The 15,200-nt window shown below is 43.8% G+C and overlaps 1 protein-coding gene across 2 annotated transcripts in view; it reads left to right on the forward strand.

Annotated features, from left to right (window-relative positions):
• LOC142993059 (glucosidase 2 subunit beta-like) overlaps window positions 1-301 on the forward strand; it is a 93,878-nt gene extending 93,577 nt beyond the window's left edge. For both annotated transcript variants that reach the window (XM_076143666.1, XM_076143667.1), the window contains one exon: window positions 144-301. In XM_076143666.1, the coding sequence (XP_075999781.1) occupies window positions 144-281 (138 nt within the window). In that variant the 3' untranslated portion in view covers window positions 282-301. The remainder of the gene's footprint in view (window positions 1-143) is intronic.
• The last annotated feature ends 14,899 nt before the right edge of the window (window positions 302-15,200 follow it).

A 15,200-nucleotide genomic window follows, 5' to 3' on the forward strand; every position in this document is an offset into this window, starting at 1 on the left:
AAGAAGACAAGAGGCAGAGCCGTGTCCACGCTCCGCTCCTCCTGGCTTGGTTCTTGACTCAGACTAACAATGGCTCATCTTCCCACTCCACATCAATTTCTCTTCTTTTTTTTCTTCCTTCCCCTCTCTCGTGCTTTTTCTAGGTCACGCTGACATGCGGTACAGAGACAACCTTGCAATCGGTGAAGGAGCCCAGCAAATGCCAATACATCATGGACTTCCAGACTCCTGTGGCCTGTCAGCCCATGCCAAAGCAGCAGGGCATACATAGTGAACTATGACTCCCCCCCCCCCCCCCCCCCTATCTAAAACACACACACACATTCACACACACACACCCCTGTCTGGCCTAGGCTAGATTGACTTTTCCTCTACCCGACCCTCTTAGCTGGCCCACAGGTCCAGAGGGAACATGTACACTTCCAGGCATTTCTTGCTAAGGTCAGTATCTATTCTTCCATAACACACTTCACAGGGCATTCACAGTTAGTATATAAGATAAGAGTTTTTGTAAGTATTCCAAACACTGCAATACATCACACATGCAAAGCCTAACAATTCCATTAAAGCCATTAGTGACATTAAATCACGTGAAGAGGCAATAATGTAGCTCATGCAATATAGAGTAATAAAAAGGTTGTTTTTTTTTATTCTAATGTATTGTAGTGGTTCTAATTCTGGTTTTAAGATTGTTGTCTTTTTGGATAATGTAAAATGAAGTTAAATAACCTATAGTGCAGATATTTAGTTTAATTAATAAAAAGCAGTATTAAAAAGAAACTTTTGTCGGCTGGTTTTAAACGAGTTCACAGTTGGAGCAGACCTGGGATCTTCTGGAAGTTTGCTGGAAGCTGCCTGACTGCTTTTGCAGACGGGCCTGTAAAGACGCCATTACAGTCGTCCAGCCTACTGAACTTTAATGCATGCACAACTTTTTCTAGGTCTTACTTATACATAATGTAAATGTTGTCTTCTCTGGGAGTCTTTCCTTTGGTCTGGCACCAAGCTTATCCCAGATCTTTGTCTTTGTTGGTGCAGATTCCCACAGCTTGGGGAACATTAGAGTGTCATTGAGAGGCAGCAACCCATTTAATTAGCTTTCTACTGAGCCAAAGCACCGGTAGGTGACATCACAAGTGTGTCATGGGGTTCTGAAGGTTTTTCTAGTGCCGATGTTATTGCTTCAAGTACAGCAATCTCCCGTAACAAGTTATAGTCTGTATACTTTTGTTTATGTAATCAGAAGACAGTTCAAAGTGGGAGGTCGTGGTCCAGGGAGATCCTGATGAAATAAAATCCGAGTACTTCATGTAATTCAGTTCTTATTTGGCCATTGGGGTCAAAAAAGCCTAAAGTAGGTAAATGAAAGCAAAAGATAGAGCCAAGCAGAGAGAATGAGAAGGCGCCTACTCTGATTCAAAAGCACTGAATTGACTTTGAATATAGCTTTGAAAATGTATCATTCTATAAAGGTTTCATCTCTTATACTTCACTCTTATTATAGTCATACTCCTCTCTAAATGCACTTTGAAACTTCACTTATATTGTGATTAAGGCAATAAATCGATTTTCCTTCCTCCTTATCAAATGAAAATACAAATGACCGGGGATGGCGCATACAACCAGAACAAGAGATCTAGTAATATGCTTGTTCAGCCTTGGTGGAGGTATGTGCTGGAGTGTGTGCCCCCTCTCGTTACCTCTCAGTGTCATGTTTTACTATTCCAGTATCCTGCTGCCATTGTTAGCTGCAATGAGGACTGGCATTGTATACCAGGTATAACATTTGTGATGTATAAGAATAATATCTGTCAGCTCCAGCAGTCTGATTCTTACTGTGTATAATATTTATAATCATAAATATTATACACAGCAGTATGTGTGTGTGTGTGTGTGTGTGTGTGTGTGTGTGTGTGCAGCAGATCCCTCCGCTCATTAAGAGGGAGCTAAATCAGCTGTCAGATACCCAATAGGCAGGCTGATGCATCTGTACCTGCTGAGTGGCTGTTTGCCTGCCAGCGATGCAATAGCCTGCGGCCGTGTAGCCCAGGGACAACTGCTTTTTATTTATCTGGCTTCGGCTCTGATCCACATTCTACAGTTGATGGACAATCTAACCATTTGCCGTTGCGATTGATTTTATAGAATAACGGTCGGGTTTCTTTGAAGGCTGTCTCACATTTCTTCCAACGCTGAACTCATTTGCAGCATTTAGACTTAAGTGTTGAATTTGAATTGGAGCTCATAACAATCAGAGCACATACATCCAAGGACCTACTGTGCTTTTGGAATCAGGTGCAAAGAGGTGTTGAGATTAAATAATAATAATATACAATAATATAATATAGACAGACCAGGATCCAGGAGTTCAGATGCTCTTCCTTGACTACTTTTCTATAAAGGTTCATCAAAATGTGTCCAATACTCTGACGCATGCTGACAAACCAACTGATAAGACGAAGACAGAGAGAATACCAAAAAGCACACATTGATAGTCTATTTATAGATGAGCCTGTTTTTTTCCCTTTTTAGAGTAAACAGATGCTAAGGAAACAACATTTCCATTCCTTTCCCAATACCTTTTGAAGGTAAAACATAATCTTCTTGTAACTCCGTCTTGTTTAGCTTGCATCTGTTAATGAAAACATCTCAACCAGTCAGCGTAATCGGTAAAACAACGCAAAGAAATTCTGGGTCAGAAATGCTAATAGACATCTCCGGAGAGCAGCACCTTCTGAATCTGTCTCACGCCAAATTGTGCAGCAGATGCCATAGTTGATATTGGCATAAAAAAAAAGTAAAGCTTCTAACTCTGACTCCAACTTTTAACCAACAGCTGGAAAGGCTGCCAATCATACAGGGAGTGTCAAGAGCAGTACTAACATTGCAGATGGCGCCGTTACATTATTGGCATCTGGGGAAAACTTATATTGCATCATTGCCATATGCTGACCGTTTGATGATGTCTCAAAAAAATAACTTTTCCAAAAAGCTTAGACATGATCGAGAACTAAAGAGGAACTGATTCAACAAGCTGCAACGAATTAACCACACCGCTCGCTGCGCTGAAGGATCGCCGTGCTCCCTCACGCTGCACGGTGTGTGTGTGAGTGTGTGTGTGGGAAGATTACAGTGTGGAGATTCTGAAAAAATGCCAACACTTTGGATTTCAGTAGTCTGTTTTTCAATCGACTGGCCATTGATGTGTTGTTACAGATCAGAAAAAGGGAGGGAGGAAATAGTGGGAAGGATTCAGTAGGGAAAGGGAGCGAGCGAGCGAGAGCGCGCACGCACACACACCTCAAATCAGCACATTTGCACATGAAGGGGCAGGGATGGGAAGTCTTTCCACAGTTGTGCGTAGGTGTATTTCTGTGTTGACTCCAAATTGCTAAAAGGGCCCAAAGGCTTTATATTGCATTAAATCCTCGACTCAGCTTTGTGGAAACTACTACCTGTTCTCTGGAGTGGGAGACGGCGGGGCCTCGCCTGCCTGCCTGCTTGCCTGCCCGTCTGCCTGCCTGCCAGACTGACTGACTGACACCCACCACAATCCAACACTGCTCTTTTTCATGAGGATTGTTTTTAAGCTTCCGCCTTTGAAGGGAGGCCAGCTCTCCCCTCAGGCTTGAAAGGAAGGCGGCTGGTGTGCGACAGTCAACTCGCGTTTCCCCTGCTACTATTCATGTTAGTGATAGGACGCTGTGCAGTCGGCCTGAAGCTTACAGATTATTGGCAAATAGTGGCTGATTTTCTAGACGTTTAGTTTGTGAGAAATCCTGTCTGTGCACTATTTACTTTACAGTTCCTATAATGCGTCTTCCAAATAACTTGCGGCTCGACGCGACCATAGCAGTCGTTTCTCAGGAGTCTTCACTGGTTTTGGTTGGTTGGACATAATTATGGCATTTGTGTCCTATAACGTTTTAAGTGGGAGTCGATTCAAATATATGTTTCCTCGGTTACTTACAATCTGCATCCATTTAAACAGGACAACTCCATTTACACACTACCAATTTTTCCAAAACCTTTTTTTTTTGTATCTCCTATAACAATTTGGTGTAAATTGTGACAAAATTGTTATTGTTATTGACAAAAACGTGTAGAATGACTGGACTAAGGTCTATCTCAGTTTTTTGATACTCTACTGTTTTTCTTATAGTTGGCTGCCACATTGGGGTGGGCGGGGCTTATCTCTAGACTAACTAAACGTGGTGGACTCACTCACCTCAGTCAGGTCAACCGAGGTGACGTGCATTTCTGCAATCCAATAATAACTACAGAAATGAGAGAGATTGACTGAGAGGAGGAGGAACAGAAACCAACCACGGAATCAACAGTGGGTGGAGCAGGAAGAGAAAGAGAGCAAGAGAGAGACAGCGAGAGAGAGAGAGAGAGAGAGAGAGCGGGAGAGATGTGAAACCAGGACAGGGAGGGGGCGTGTAAGTGGCACTGCCTAGCTAACGGAGGGGCGAATGTTTGTGTTTGCGCTCTCACGTCTGTGAGCGAGGCTCAACACTTCCCCTGTGGAGTGGTTGAGTGTAAGCGTGTCGCTGTTGGAGGCTGGGAGGCCGAGCTGTGATACCATGTGCTTAGCAGAGGCCTCCTGCAGCAACTGGCTCATCGCATTTACATGAGCATGTTTGAGAGCATCCAGAGACCCGGGACTCCTAGAAAGACAGTTATAAGTAATTGACCCTGTGCTACTGACAGACTGACTGGGCCAGGGTTTATAACAGACATCTGACACCAAAGACTAAGATAGTTGTAGCACACAACAAGATCAGCACCTAATGGACAACACACTCATTTGAGAATCCAGGACGCAGATGGCTGGATTTTTCAAATGAGGGTGTACATTTTGACCAGCTGTTTGTAAAGATGACAACTTCCATTCATCTTGTCCCTGACACAATGCAAATAACTCCAGTGATGGACAGTGACGTGCTCTCATTGCTCTTCTGTTCTCTTTTCTCCAAAGTGCAAATTGTTGTGTTTCCCGCCCATTAGGATGATAGATGAGACGAGATGCAGAAGGGGACGGTTCAGCTTTCAGAGAGAAGGACCGGAGGGGTGAAGACGAGCGTTTCCCAGTGCATAAACCAACAGGATCTTTGGGATTTGGGTTCAGAAAATGTATGCAGAAAAAGACTTCAGAGATCAGATGGAAGGGAAATCAAGATAAAGACGAGGGAAAGTGAAAAGTGATTGAAACGGAACAACACGGACAAACCGATAGGAATGAAAAGCAGAAAGGGATGAGAGAGAGGAGAGGGAGAGAGAGAGAGAGAGCAGCCGGATCCTAGTGGGCGAGGGGAGGGCAGTCAGGAGGGCTACAGTTCAGTTTCAGTTTCTCCACAGGAGCTGCTTAATGAGCTCAGAGTTTGTAGGTAATTATTGGTTATCAGCCTGATAATAGTCATTGCTCCATTTTGTGTAGCAGTTTCCACATACTTATACAATTATGGCAATTATTAACGAAGCTCAGTCTTTGCGATGCTGCTTTGCATGTCAGATACGTTGTGTGGCCGGGGGGTCATTAGTTCTGCGTTACATAATGTAAGTTATCGGGGCGGGGGAACGCTTAGGCCTCTCTAAGCAGCCGATACACTTAAAAGAGGAAACCAGAAGCTCTGCATTTATCACAGCAATTACTTTTTCAAAACCAATAGCCAAGTTTCAGTGTGTATATATACAGATAAGTGGTGGGTTTTTTAAAGGGGCACAGAGGCAGACGGGCATGAGAGCTGGGGGGAAAGAGAGCCATCACTGAAAGAGTTAGGAAGCCATCAGCTATTTTCCAGCTTTAGGGAACAGCAATTGTGATAAATAAAAGTCAACAGCAGACTAACTGCAAAGCCCTGACATTGGCGCTCGTCCAAAGTACGCTTATCCAGCATCCTTTGCAATATATTGAGTTATAGACTCACAGTGTCTGCCTCGCTCTTCAGACTGTATACATTTGATCAAAGGTAGTGGAGAGTGAATTGCATCTTTCTAAAGTGAAAGCCCCCTTGGGGTTGGGGGGGTAAGGGTGTGTGTGTGTGTGTGTGTGTGTGTAGGGGGGGGGGGGGTGAGGGTCTGATGTGACAGATCTGGATCAAAAGTGCCTATTGCAGAATCAAAGTCAGTTCCATCAATATTTCATCACAGGAGAACCTGCTGGTCTTTCCACTACTACAACCTTGCATACTTTCCTTTCCCCGTGACTGCACTGCCCTGGTGTAGTGTCGCCTCCTGCCTGAAGGGTGGAGGCGGATCATCCCGCAAGATGTGTGATCTCCTTCCTTGTCAGAATTGTGAGCCACTTGTGTTTGTGTGTGTGTGTGTGTGTGTGTGTGTGTGTGTGTGTGTGTGTGTGTGTGTGTGTGTGTGTGTGGCCTTGAGTTGCTGTCTTCTTTTTTTTTGGCCACCTTTTGTCACAAAATGGAGGCTTGTCCTGTTACTAATGAGAGATGCTACCTTTGGCTCCATTCCAGAAGATAATGGAGTGTCATTAATAACAAATCAGTGTTCTGTGCTCCGCAAAGTAAGTGCTGTGATAATGTGAGCTCATTCATAAACCTTCCCTACTGACACCAGAGTTATATTCAGGTCCACTGTGACATCATTCATACACACGCACACACACACACATATGTGTATACTGGATATATGCGTACATATTCCCGTTGGCATACACAAAAGATTAGATCTTGGGAGAAATCTATGCAAATAAAGTCCAAGTTAAAAGAACTTTGGCGAGACAGTGTGTGATGTCATACTCATGAATACAACCCAAATGTGTCAGAGTTTGGATTCCTCTCCAATCCCTAAATGGGGGGGCAGCAACATTCACACTGTGCAGAAACTAGGCTACACATGGCACCACACTGACAAATACAGGAAAAGGTTAAAGTAATGCACCTCCTCCTCCTCCTCCACACACACTCTCTCACACACACACTAAGGGAGGGAAACGGCATTATTTTTAGAAATTATAAAGCAATTCAGAAGTGACTGATAAGCCTCTGGTTGACTTTTCTCTCTTACTCTCTGCAGCCTTATCTTTTCCCACCACCGCTGACTCCTACATGCATTTGAATATGGTAATTATCAAGTGATTTCTAAACACAAACCAAAAGCAAGAAGCTAGTGAAGACATTTAAAAAGAGTTTGAGTTCACCAGTCCCTCATGTGAACACAACCAGTGTTTCTCCCGTTTCTTCATTGTTACAGCGAGGATGATTTATTCTCGGTGTTATGTCTCTGCATAGTTAGACGAGCTTGTTGTCGCTGTTTGGCTGATGTGCAGATATGATAAACAGTCGACAAAATAGGAAGGGCTTATTGTTAAAAGTTGATATAAGCATATAGGAGAGGACGGGTCAGTGTGAGCCATTGTGCCTTACAGCAGATTTTCATTCTGTGGTGTACCAACATTTTTGTCATGTATTACAATAAAGCTTGGAGAGCTGAGTTTGCAGTCTGCTTTCTGCTCTTCCTCTCCGATAGACTGCACTTTGGCAGGGGAATAAAGAGTTGTTTGACAACCTTGTTCCTAAAGTTATTTTTCAACAGCAAATGGATATGGAAGGAACGTCAGAGAGGGAGAGAGAGTGAGAGGGGGGAGTCAAGGACGTCCCGGTGGACCTTTCTATCTGCAGGCAACTTTTCCTTTTGTCAGAACAGAGCTTTCTCACACAGGCCAAGTTAAGGGAAGTACCAAACTACAGTGGCATGGATGAAAACATCTCACCAGATGTGCCGCAGTGGAAAGGAAGACAAAGATGCAGCACTGCCCCCTCTGATTATAAGGTCGAGGAGCCCCCTGGGTCCATCTCTCTCAACTACATTACAACCGTTTAGGCCTTGATGTGGAAATCTTTCACTTCTCCATCTCTGGGACTTTACTCTCCTCCGCCCGGCAGTTAGAGTTTTACTCCTGCAGTGCAAAATGATGCAATAGACGAAATCTCAATCAATCAAATCAATCTTCTTCAGATCTTGAAGTGAGTGTGTGAGGATCCTTTATAAAGTACCATTAATTAAAAATGATCAACTTGTTAACACATCACTTCAACAGCTGAAGGCACCCAAAGACTAAATCCATCTAACATCAATCAAAGATCATCAAAGACGTGTCATCTGTGGCTGATGACAATGATACCACATCCCATCAACCTGCACTCTTAAATGAATTCAGCCGTATGAGGACATCTCAACTGCATGACATCATTATATAGTGAAATTACAAGTTATATAATTAATATACTTTGGCCATCATTATCTTCCTAACTCTCTCTATAGGTTTGTCTCCGTCTCCTTTCCTCCCTATTCTTTGTCCTCTCTCTCACTCTCAGCCTGTCTCTCTCTGCGCTCCCTCGCTCCCTCCTGGCTTAGGTTTGCAGCCTTGCCCGTGGGCCCAGGAATGTTGTATTAATTAACTTGCCTCACTGCACTCTCATCAAGCTGCCGGTAAATGGACCCGCTCCAACTTTCCCTCCCGGAGTGCACCAAGGTGGCAGCATCCGGAAAAAACTACTTGAAATGTACGTCAGTGCAGCGAGGGCCCAGGCCGTGCTCTAGGTGGCGCTGTGTGGAAAATATAAACACATATTTTGTTACATTCAAAATAGCTATTGGGGACAACTTTTTATCCCTCTGCCTCTGACATCTGTGACAAGAGAGTGAAGTCATTCCTAGCATGCACTGCAGTACAGAATGTGCCTATTGCTCAGCAGCGGTGACGCAGCCATAAATAACTACTTTGTATGCCTTGTATGCCTTTGCTGTGGCATGATTAAAATTGGTGCACATATTTGTCAATATTTACCGCAATGTAAATCAGTGATGCAAATGATTGTGGTCCTCAGTGAGAGTGCAGAGTGTAAGGGAAGTACTGGAGCTGGGATGTTGTGAAATGAATTTGAGCATTTGAACAGATCATTGTTTATGTTTTGTGTCACTTATAAGGGGAATATATAGTTATTTATTTGAAAGTGTTCGTGCTGGGTTGTGTAAATAGGAGTATGTGAGAAGACCCGGCTGCTTGCATCTTCCTAGGGTTCTCTCTCACTGCCACACCTCTGATTGTGAGCAAGAGGAGCCAATTGTCTTGAGTTTGTTTTTGGATTTCTGTTTTTTTTCTTCTAACAATAAATTACTTTTCAGTCCTCCGAAGCAGACAACAGTTTTGGTTGGGAGACAAAGGTGGACGAGGGCTGGATCAGAGATTACAGTAAAGCATCTTGTTGGCAACAAATTCCCAAATCTATGTATTGTAGCAGAAACGTGTGATTTCTTACATCAAATATTACATTGGTCACTAAACAAGACCATGTGATTTTACGTAGGGGAAATTGGGGGAAAACGGATACCTTCAAATGAAATATGACCTCATTGATCATTGAAGTTGGCCTTATAAAGCCTCAAGGGAATAAAGGTGTATTCATTTGTCCGCTCTAAAGCACTCTCCTCAAGGTCTCATCTCAATCTTTTGTCAAATCAACGCACTCTGAAGGAACACCACTTCCTTCAGATGTTGTGTCTCTGAAACGCAGCGCGCACACACACACACAAACAAACACACACACACACACACACACAGAGTGCAGCCTGTGTCGGTCGTGTGCATCTCAGTGTAATGTAACAAACTATAAATTTGTGTATGAGTCATAGTACCTACAGGTCACTACTCTTGGCTTTGCAGGCCCAGCACAGAAACACACACACAATCTAGCATCATCCATAAACAATGACCTGAGATGTGTTTGTGGACGCAGCCTCTGTCTTTCCTCTCTGTGTCCGTGGGTGAAAATGGCGCAGAGACACACCCATTCAAGAGTCAAATCAAACATCATTACTCCCTGGATAAATATTGTGAAGAGATCTCATCTCAGCTGGCTGCAGAGGAAATGAGAGAAGAGGCTCCATTCCTGCTGCTGTGGTCATTGTGAAATCTGCCCTTATTAGAGATGAAAGCGGGGACGGAGAGCAGACCGCCAGCTACTTCAGCCTGACATGTATGTATGGAAACAAAGCTCACACAGAGATGTGTACACACGTATACACACACACACGGGCATCAAACTGACGGCCAACATAAACACTTCCTTCATCAAGGCCTGCACATACAGTATCTGGCTCAGCTCCATTCAAAGCCACACAATCCACCAACTGAGAGTGAAATATGACTTAATGTGGCAAAAAAAAAAATGGATGAACGATACAAATATATAGTATATGTAGTATAACGTATTTGAGCCCCATTCAAAACAATACACTACAGCCACAGATTACATTGAACAGACTGGTTTGCCATAAAACGCTGCCACATAAGCAAAAAGTTGTGTATCATCACTGGTCGAGTCAAATCCTAATGGATAAAAGCACAAGAGACTTCTTCCAATGATTGCCGTTGAAATAAAGACTCAGTGTGTTTTCATTAGAAGACGATAAAACATCGAGCGGATCCACCTGGCACAAAATCTGCATCCCCTTTTTCTGCCGCCTCAGCTGCTAAAGGCAAGAAGCAAAGGATCCCTGATAACGCTCACAAGTTTGGGAGTATTCATATTCATTCGTTTCCTCCCTGCTCAAACTCGGATTGGATGTAACATGGATTTTCCTCAGACTATTGGCGACGGCTGAGGCGGAAAAGAGTGACAAAGAGAGATAGGGGAGGAAGCCATGTTGTGCTGATTGCCGTCCTCATACGGGCAGCGTGCCACAGCCGCTATTCTCGGGGCTTCTATTTCGCGTGGGGGGCTGAGAGATTTCGCCGCAGCACTGCAAATGAGAAATGACACGGTTTCCCCAAACACGGTGCCTCAGCAGCCTGTTATGGATTAGCTAAGGCTGTTATTCCAATCTGCACCCCCTTTTCTTCTCATTATGGAAAGGAGGTGCCATAGTCTTGCAGGGGAGAATAACACGCCGCCCTGTTAGGATTTGTTAGGGAAGATGGATGACGGCTTGTCAGTGGAGGTAAAAGCTGATCTGACGGGGGGGCTGGAGGAGATGGGGAGGGGTTGGATCTTCATCACGGAACATCTCGGGCTCCAGTATTAAGATATATATCAGGTTCTATAATGAGCAGAACACTAATGATGTTTGACAAATGTAAATGAGAAGCACATAGAAACGGGTATAAATAAAGGTTGACAGCATTTCTACCACTGGTCCACATTCAAATACCTCAACTTCGGCGGATCACTGATCACCGCCAATCCCTCTCCACTCACACACTTCACTAATATAATGTGTGAAATGTCTGAACCTTTACAGCCACTTTGCTAAAATATTCTTTTTGAGCATTTTAGCAGGTGCTTGATGTTTGAACCTTGCAAAGAGAGAGAGAGACAGAGAGAGAGAGACAGAGAGAGAGAGAGAGAGAGAGAGAGGGGCACTTGTGAATTTACCTATGAAGCACCTGTGACACTGCGGCATCAAAGTGATCACATACGTGTCACATTAAGTTCCACTATTCAGCCACTCCATACCAATCAGCTTCAAACCCTTTTCATTTTAGACGTTCAACAGCATTTCAGTGGCTGAATGTGAGTCATTGTGCTGCAGCTGTGAACCCAGCACAAAAACGTAAATCAGTCAGAGCAGGGAAGGAAAAAAAGCGATGGAGTTGCCTGCTTCCTGATTTCAACTGTAATTTACCTCCAGCCTCCACTGCACATACATGAAAGCATGAGGGGGAAACTCTGAAAGTAAAGGAATGTAACAGTCTTGAGAGTTTCTACACACATTTGACAATTACGTTTCCAAACTCCCAGTGCAAAAACCTGAACTAACAACAAACACCCATCGTCTAGAGCCAAGTTCAGTTGACATATTGCAGCAGCAGCTATAACTCTGGTTGACTGTTTGTTGCAAGAAGGCTCTCAAACTAACCATCGACAACAACTACAACCTGACAACTGAGACCAACATTTTCCTTGATTAACACTAAACCACCCGACAGAAACTTCGAAAATACTGAAGAGAAAAGGTGTCAATTAATCTGCAAAGCCATTTCACATCCTGCAATCTCTCCCAATTAAATCGATACCATTCGCTCGACATTTACTACCGTCTGACACGATTTTGATTGCTTTATACACGACACGGTATCAGATTAACCTTCGTTTGAGCATTTATACAGCGGGAGCTCTATTTCCAGCATCTCTACCAAAAAACGCGTGAAAAGGAATCAAGTCGACATTGCGGCACGCTGGCATCCGAGCTCGCACAGATGTGTTTGCTTTTGTGCGGGAAGTCCAAACACCCCATCATTAACCAGCTCATATTATCCCGTTTGTCTGTGCATGAATGCAAGCTCTCAACGTATATAATAGAATGAATGAACAGAGTCTTTGTGTCTCAGTTATGCTGGAGATTCCTGACAGGAAAAAAGGAAAAAAGAAAAGGTGCAGGCTATAAATGAGCATAATAGAAAATCTGGTGTGCCATAAATCACGGCAGCAGACAGACCGTATGCAAATGTGTTTACGTGCACCTGCTGACATCAGCAGCGCTGAACAAAATGTACTGGCATGTTTTATTTATCTTCTGTCCCATTACATACCATGCTACGCTTGGCTTACATGAGTGTGAGGGGGTGGGGAGGCGAGGGCGAGAGTCACAAATGGGTGGGATGAGAACCGAGAGAACATCTGTCTGACCCTTTTCTTGCTTTAAAAAGAGACCAAAGCGTGGCTGGTGGGGTGGAGGAGAGGTTAATAAGAGAATTCTGTGTATAGAGGACACTGCTGAAGTGCAAATCTCCCGTTTGGCCACGTGGGAACAGCAGGACAAAGCTAAATCTCTTTAGAGTAGGCTGGAATTATAATGCATCAAGGGCGCAAAGGACAAACATTCCCATACTATTCATCTGAGGATTATACTGAGAGCCGTTTAAAATTCTGTAAACTCCAGACAACGTATGCTCAGAAGTGACAGTATTAACCAGCTAATGGCTCCTTTTGCTTTAAGTTTTCATCTGCCACTTTCCATCCAAGATGATTTCCTATTCTGTCTCTCTGCTGAGGCACTGCAGGCCTTTTACATCCCACATTGAAATGCGACCTCAGTATTCAGATAAGTTATCTGGATAGTGGGAGCCGATGCGTCTTCGCCTGGATGCATCCTGCATTGTGATTGGCTCTTGATAACGGCCTTGTGTATTCAAGCCGCATCTTCAACCAACTCAAACAATAATTCTCTTTTGACATAATATCCAAAACGTTAACTTCTATGTATGTTTGCCTCAATTTGTAAATGCATTTCTGACTCCAGAGGGAGATGAAGTTATGTTGAACCGGCTGGATTTAATGAATCCCTTGGTTACACACGACTACAAGTGAGAAAGATACAAATACAATTATTTCGGACCACATAAGCGCGATATACACGTGTGTGTTTTCAATGTCATGGTCAAAATCCAAACCTGACTGCTCTGCCGCTCTGCCGTGTTCTGTCACTGAGAAATCTTTATGCAAAAATAAGTGATAAGGATGTGGCAGCTTACACCAACTCATTTCAAACAGCCATAAACTCCTCAGGCCTCATTCCTCATCCCATTTCTATTCCCACCATGTAATCAGAACACATAGCTGGGCGATTCCCACTCACGGAACATGTCTGCCACGATAAGACCCGTCTCAAGCTGGGAGAACGGTAACAAACATGCTAGATAAGAACCAAGACACGCCGTCACTCAGCCAAAGCTCCTCACGTCGATATCCGTTACCGGCGAAGCACAACAAACTCCCGAGAAGTGCCGTGTAATCTGGAAATTACGAAGAAACGGCTGTCAGGACAGATTATTTCTCTTCTAACACGAAGGCTAATGGAAGAGTACAAACAGGAAAGAGGGAAAGAGTTATGGTCTGCAGCCAGCGGACGCCTCGCGAACAAGGACGAGTGCGCCATGAATGTTTTGTTACAACTCAAGGTTTCCAAATCGAGGATTTTTCTGAGCACGTCTCAGTGAAGCTCCTTTAGGGAAAAAGCCAGCGTGGCTTCTTCAGTCGCTCATTTGCGTCCTTGCAATGCCCCTTAAAATGACAGTGGAGGTGTGCGGCGGCTGCACAGTGGGGGAGCGCACTTCAAAGCAGGCCATTTCATCGGCAGAGTCTTTCCCTCAAGTGGAGCATGAGATACAGGGAAGAAGGGAGAGAGAAAAAATCAATACTCTATACAAGGCTTCTTCCTTCAAGCCTCGTGTTGTCGTTTGTGATGGCGGATTCAAGCCTTCGCCTCATCTCTGGCCCGATTATGGCTGGGGTGACTGGAGAACAGATTCATGTTTGTTTCCAGGTTATGGAGCTGTATCTGATCTGAGACGGTGAAGTGTTGTCCTATAACATCAAGCCTGTCGCAAACAAAAAAGACATCGGCTGTGATGAAAAGATGTGCGGTCACCATGACTACGCAGAGCCATATACAATGTGCATCACTCAGTGTGACAGGTAGGCTGGGAGAGAGGCACCATCAGGGGTTGGGGGGGAGGGGGGATAATGAGCACAACACTGAGGGATAAAAGGGTAATTACCAAATCCAAGCTTGGAACGTCAATACAGTCAATAGAACCAGGGACAGGAAGCCTTCAGTTGCATTTACACACAAGTAGATTTCAAGCATTAAAGCCAGAAACATTTTGGTTTTAAGCTTTGGCTTGTCACAGTGTAGGATGCTATGAAGAATCCCTTGTTTGTAAGCAAAATGAGGAGTATTTGACACATTTAACTGGGATTCTGCTTTAGGATTTCAAACGCAGGAATGATGGGATCCATTCGACAAAGTTGCATTGCCCTTCAACTTATTTATTGATGTACTGAACATGGAAAAAGTTCCAAAGTATCCAAACACAAAGTAAACAACATGTACATCTTTTTTAAATACTGAACAAAAGATATTCTATTCCAAAATGCTGTGAACCAAGTCAGACTGTACAACTTCAAATAAAAACATCATTCTCCCATCAAGAATTGAAATAAGAGGGGCGGGACGGAACATTTGTTCATGCCGGACCATCAGCACAAATTGTCAGAGACCAAATCGTTAGTAAGTTGTTAGTTACAAAAAGAAAAAGTTTTTTTTTTTTCCGATTACAACGGGTCGGGCATGAAAAACGCAGCCTCTACCCCACAGCAGCAAGTTTCACAACTCATCTAGACTTAAAGTTAAACCTTTACAAGTAACACAAAAAGGAATAGTTAAACCAG

This window comes from Genypterus blacodes, unplaced genomic scaffold, assembly GCF_046128005.1.
Source record: "Genypterus blacodes isolate CSIRO-AG114 ecotype Tasmania unplaced genomic scaffold, CSIRO-AGI_Gbla_v1 ptg000027l_1, whole genome shotgun sequence".
Lineage (NCBI taxonomy): Eukaryota > Metazoa > Chordata > Actinopteri > Ophidiiformes > Ophidiidae > Genypterus > Genypterus blacodes.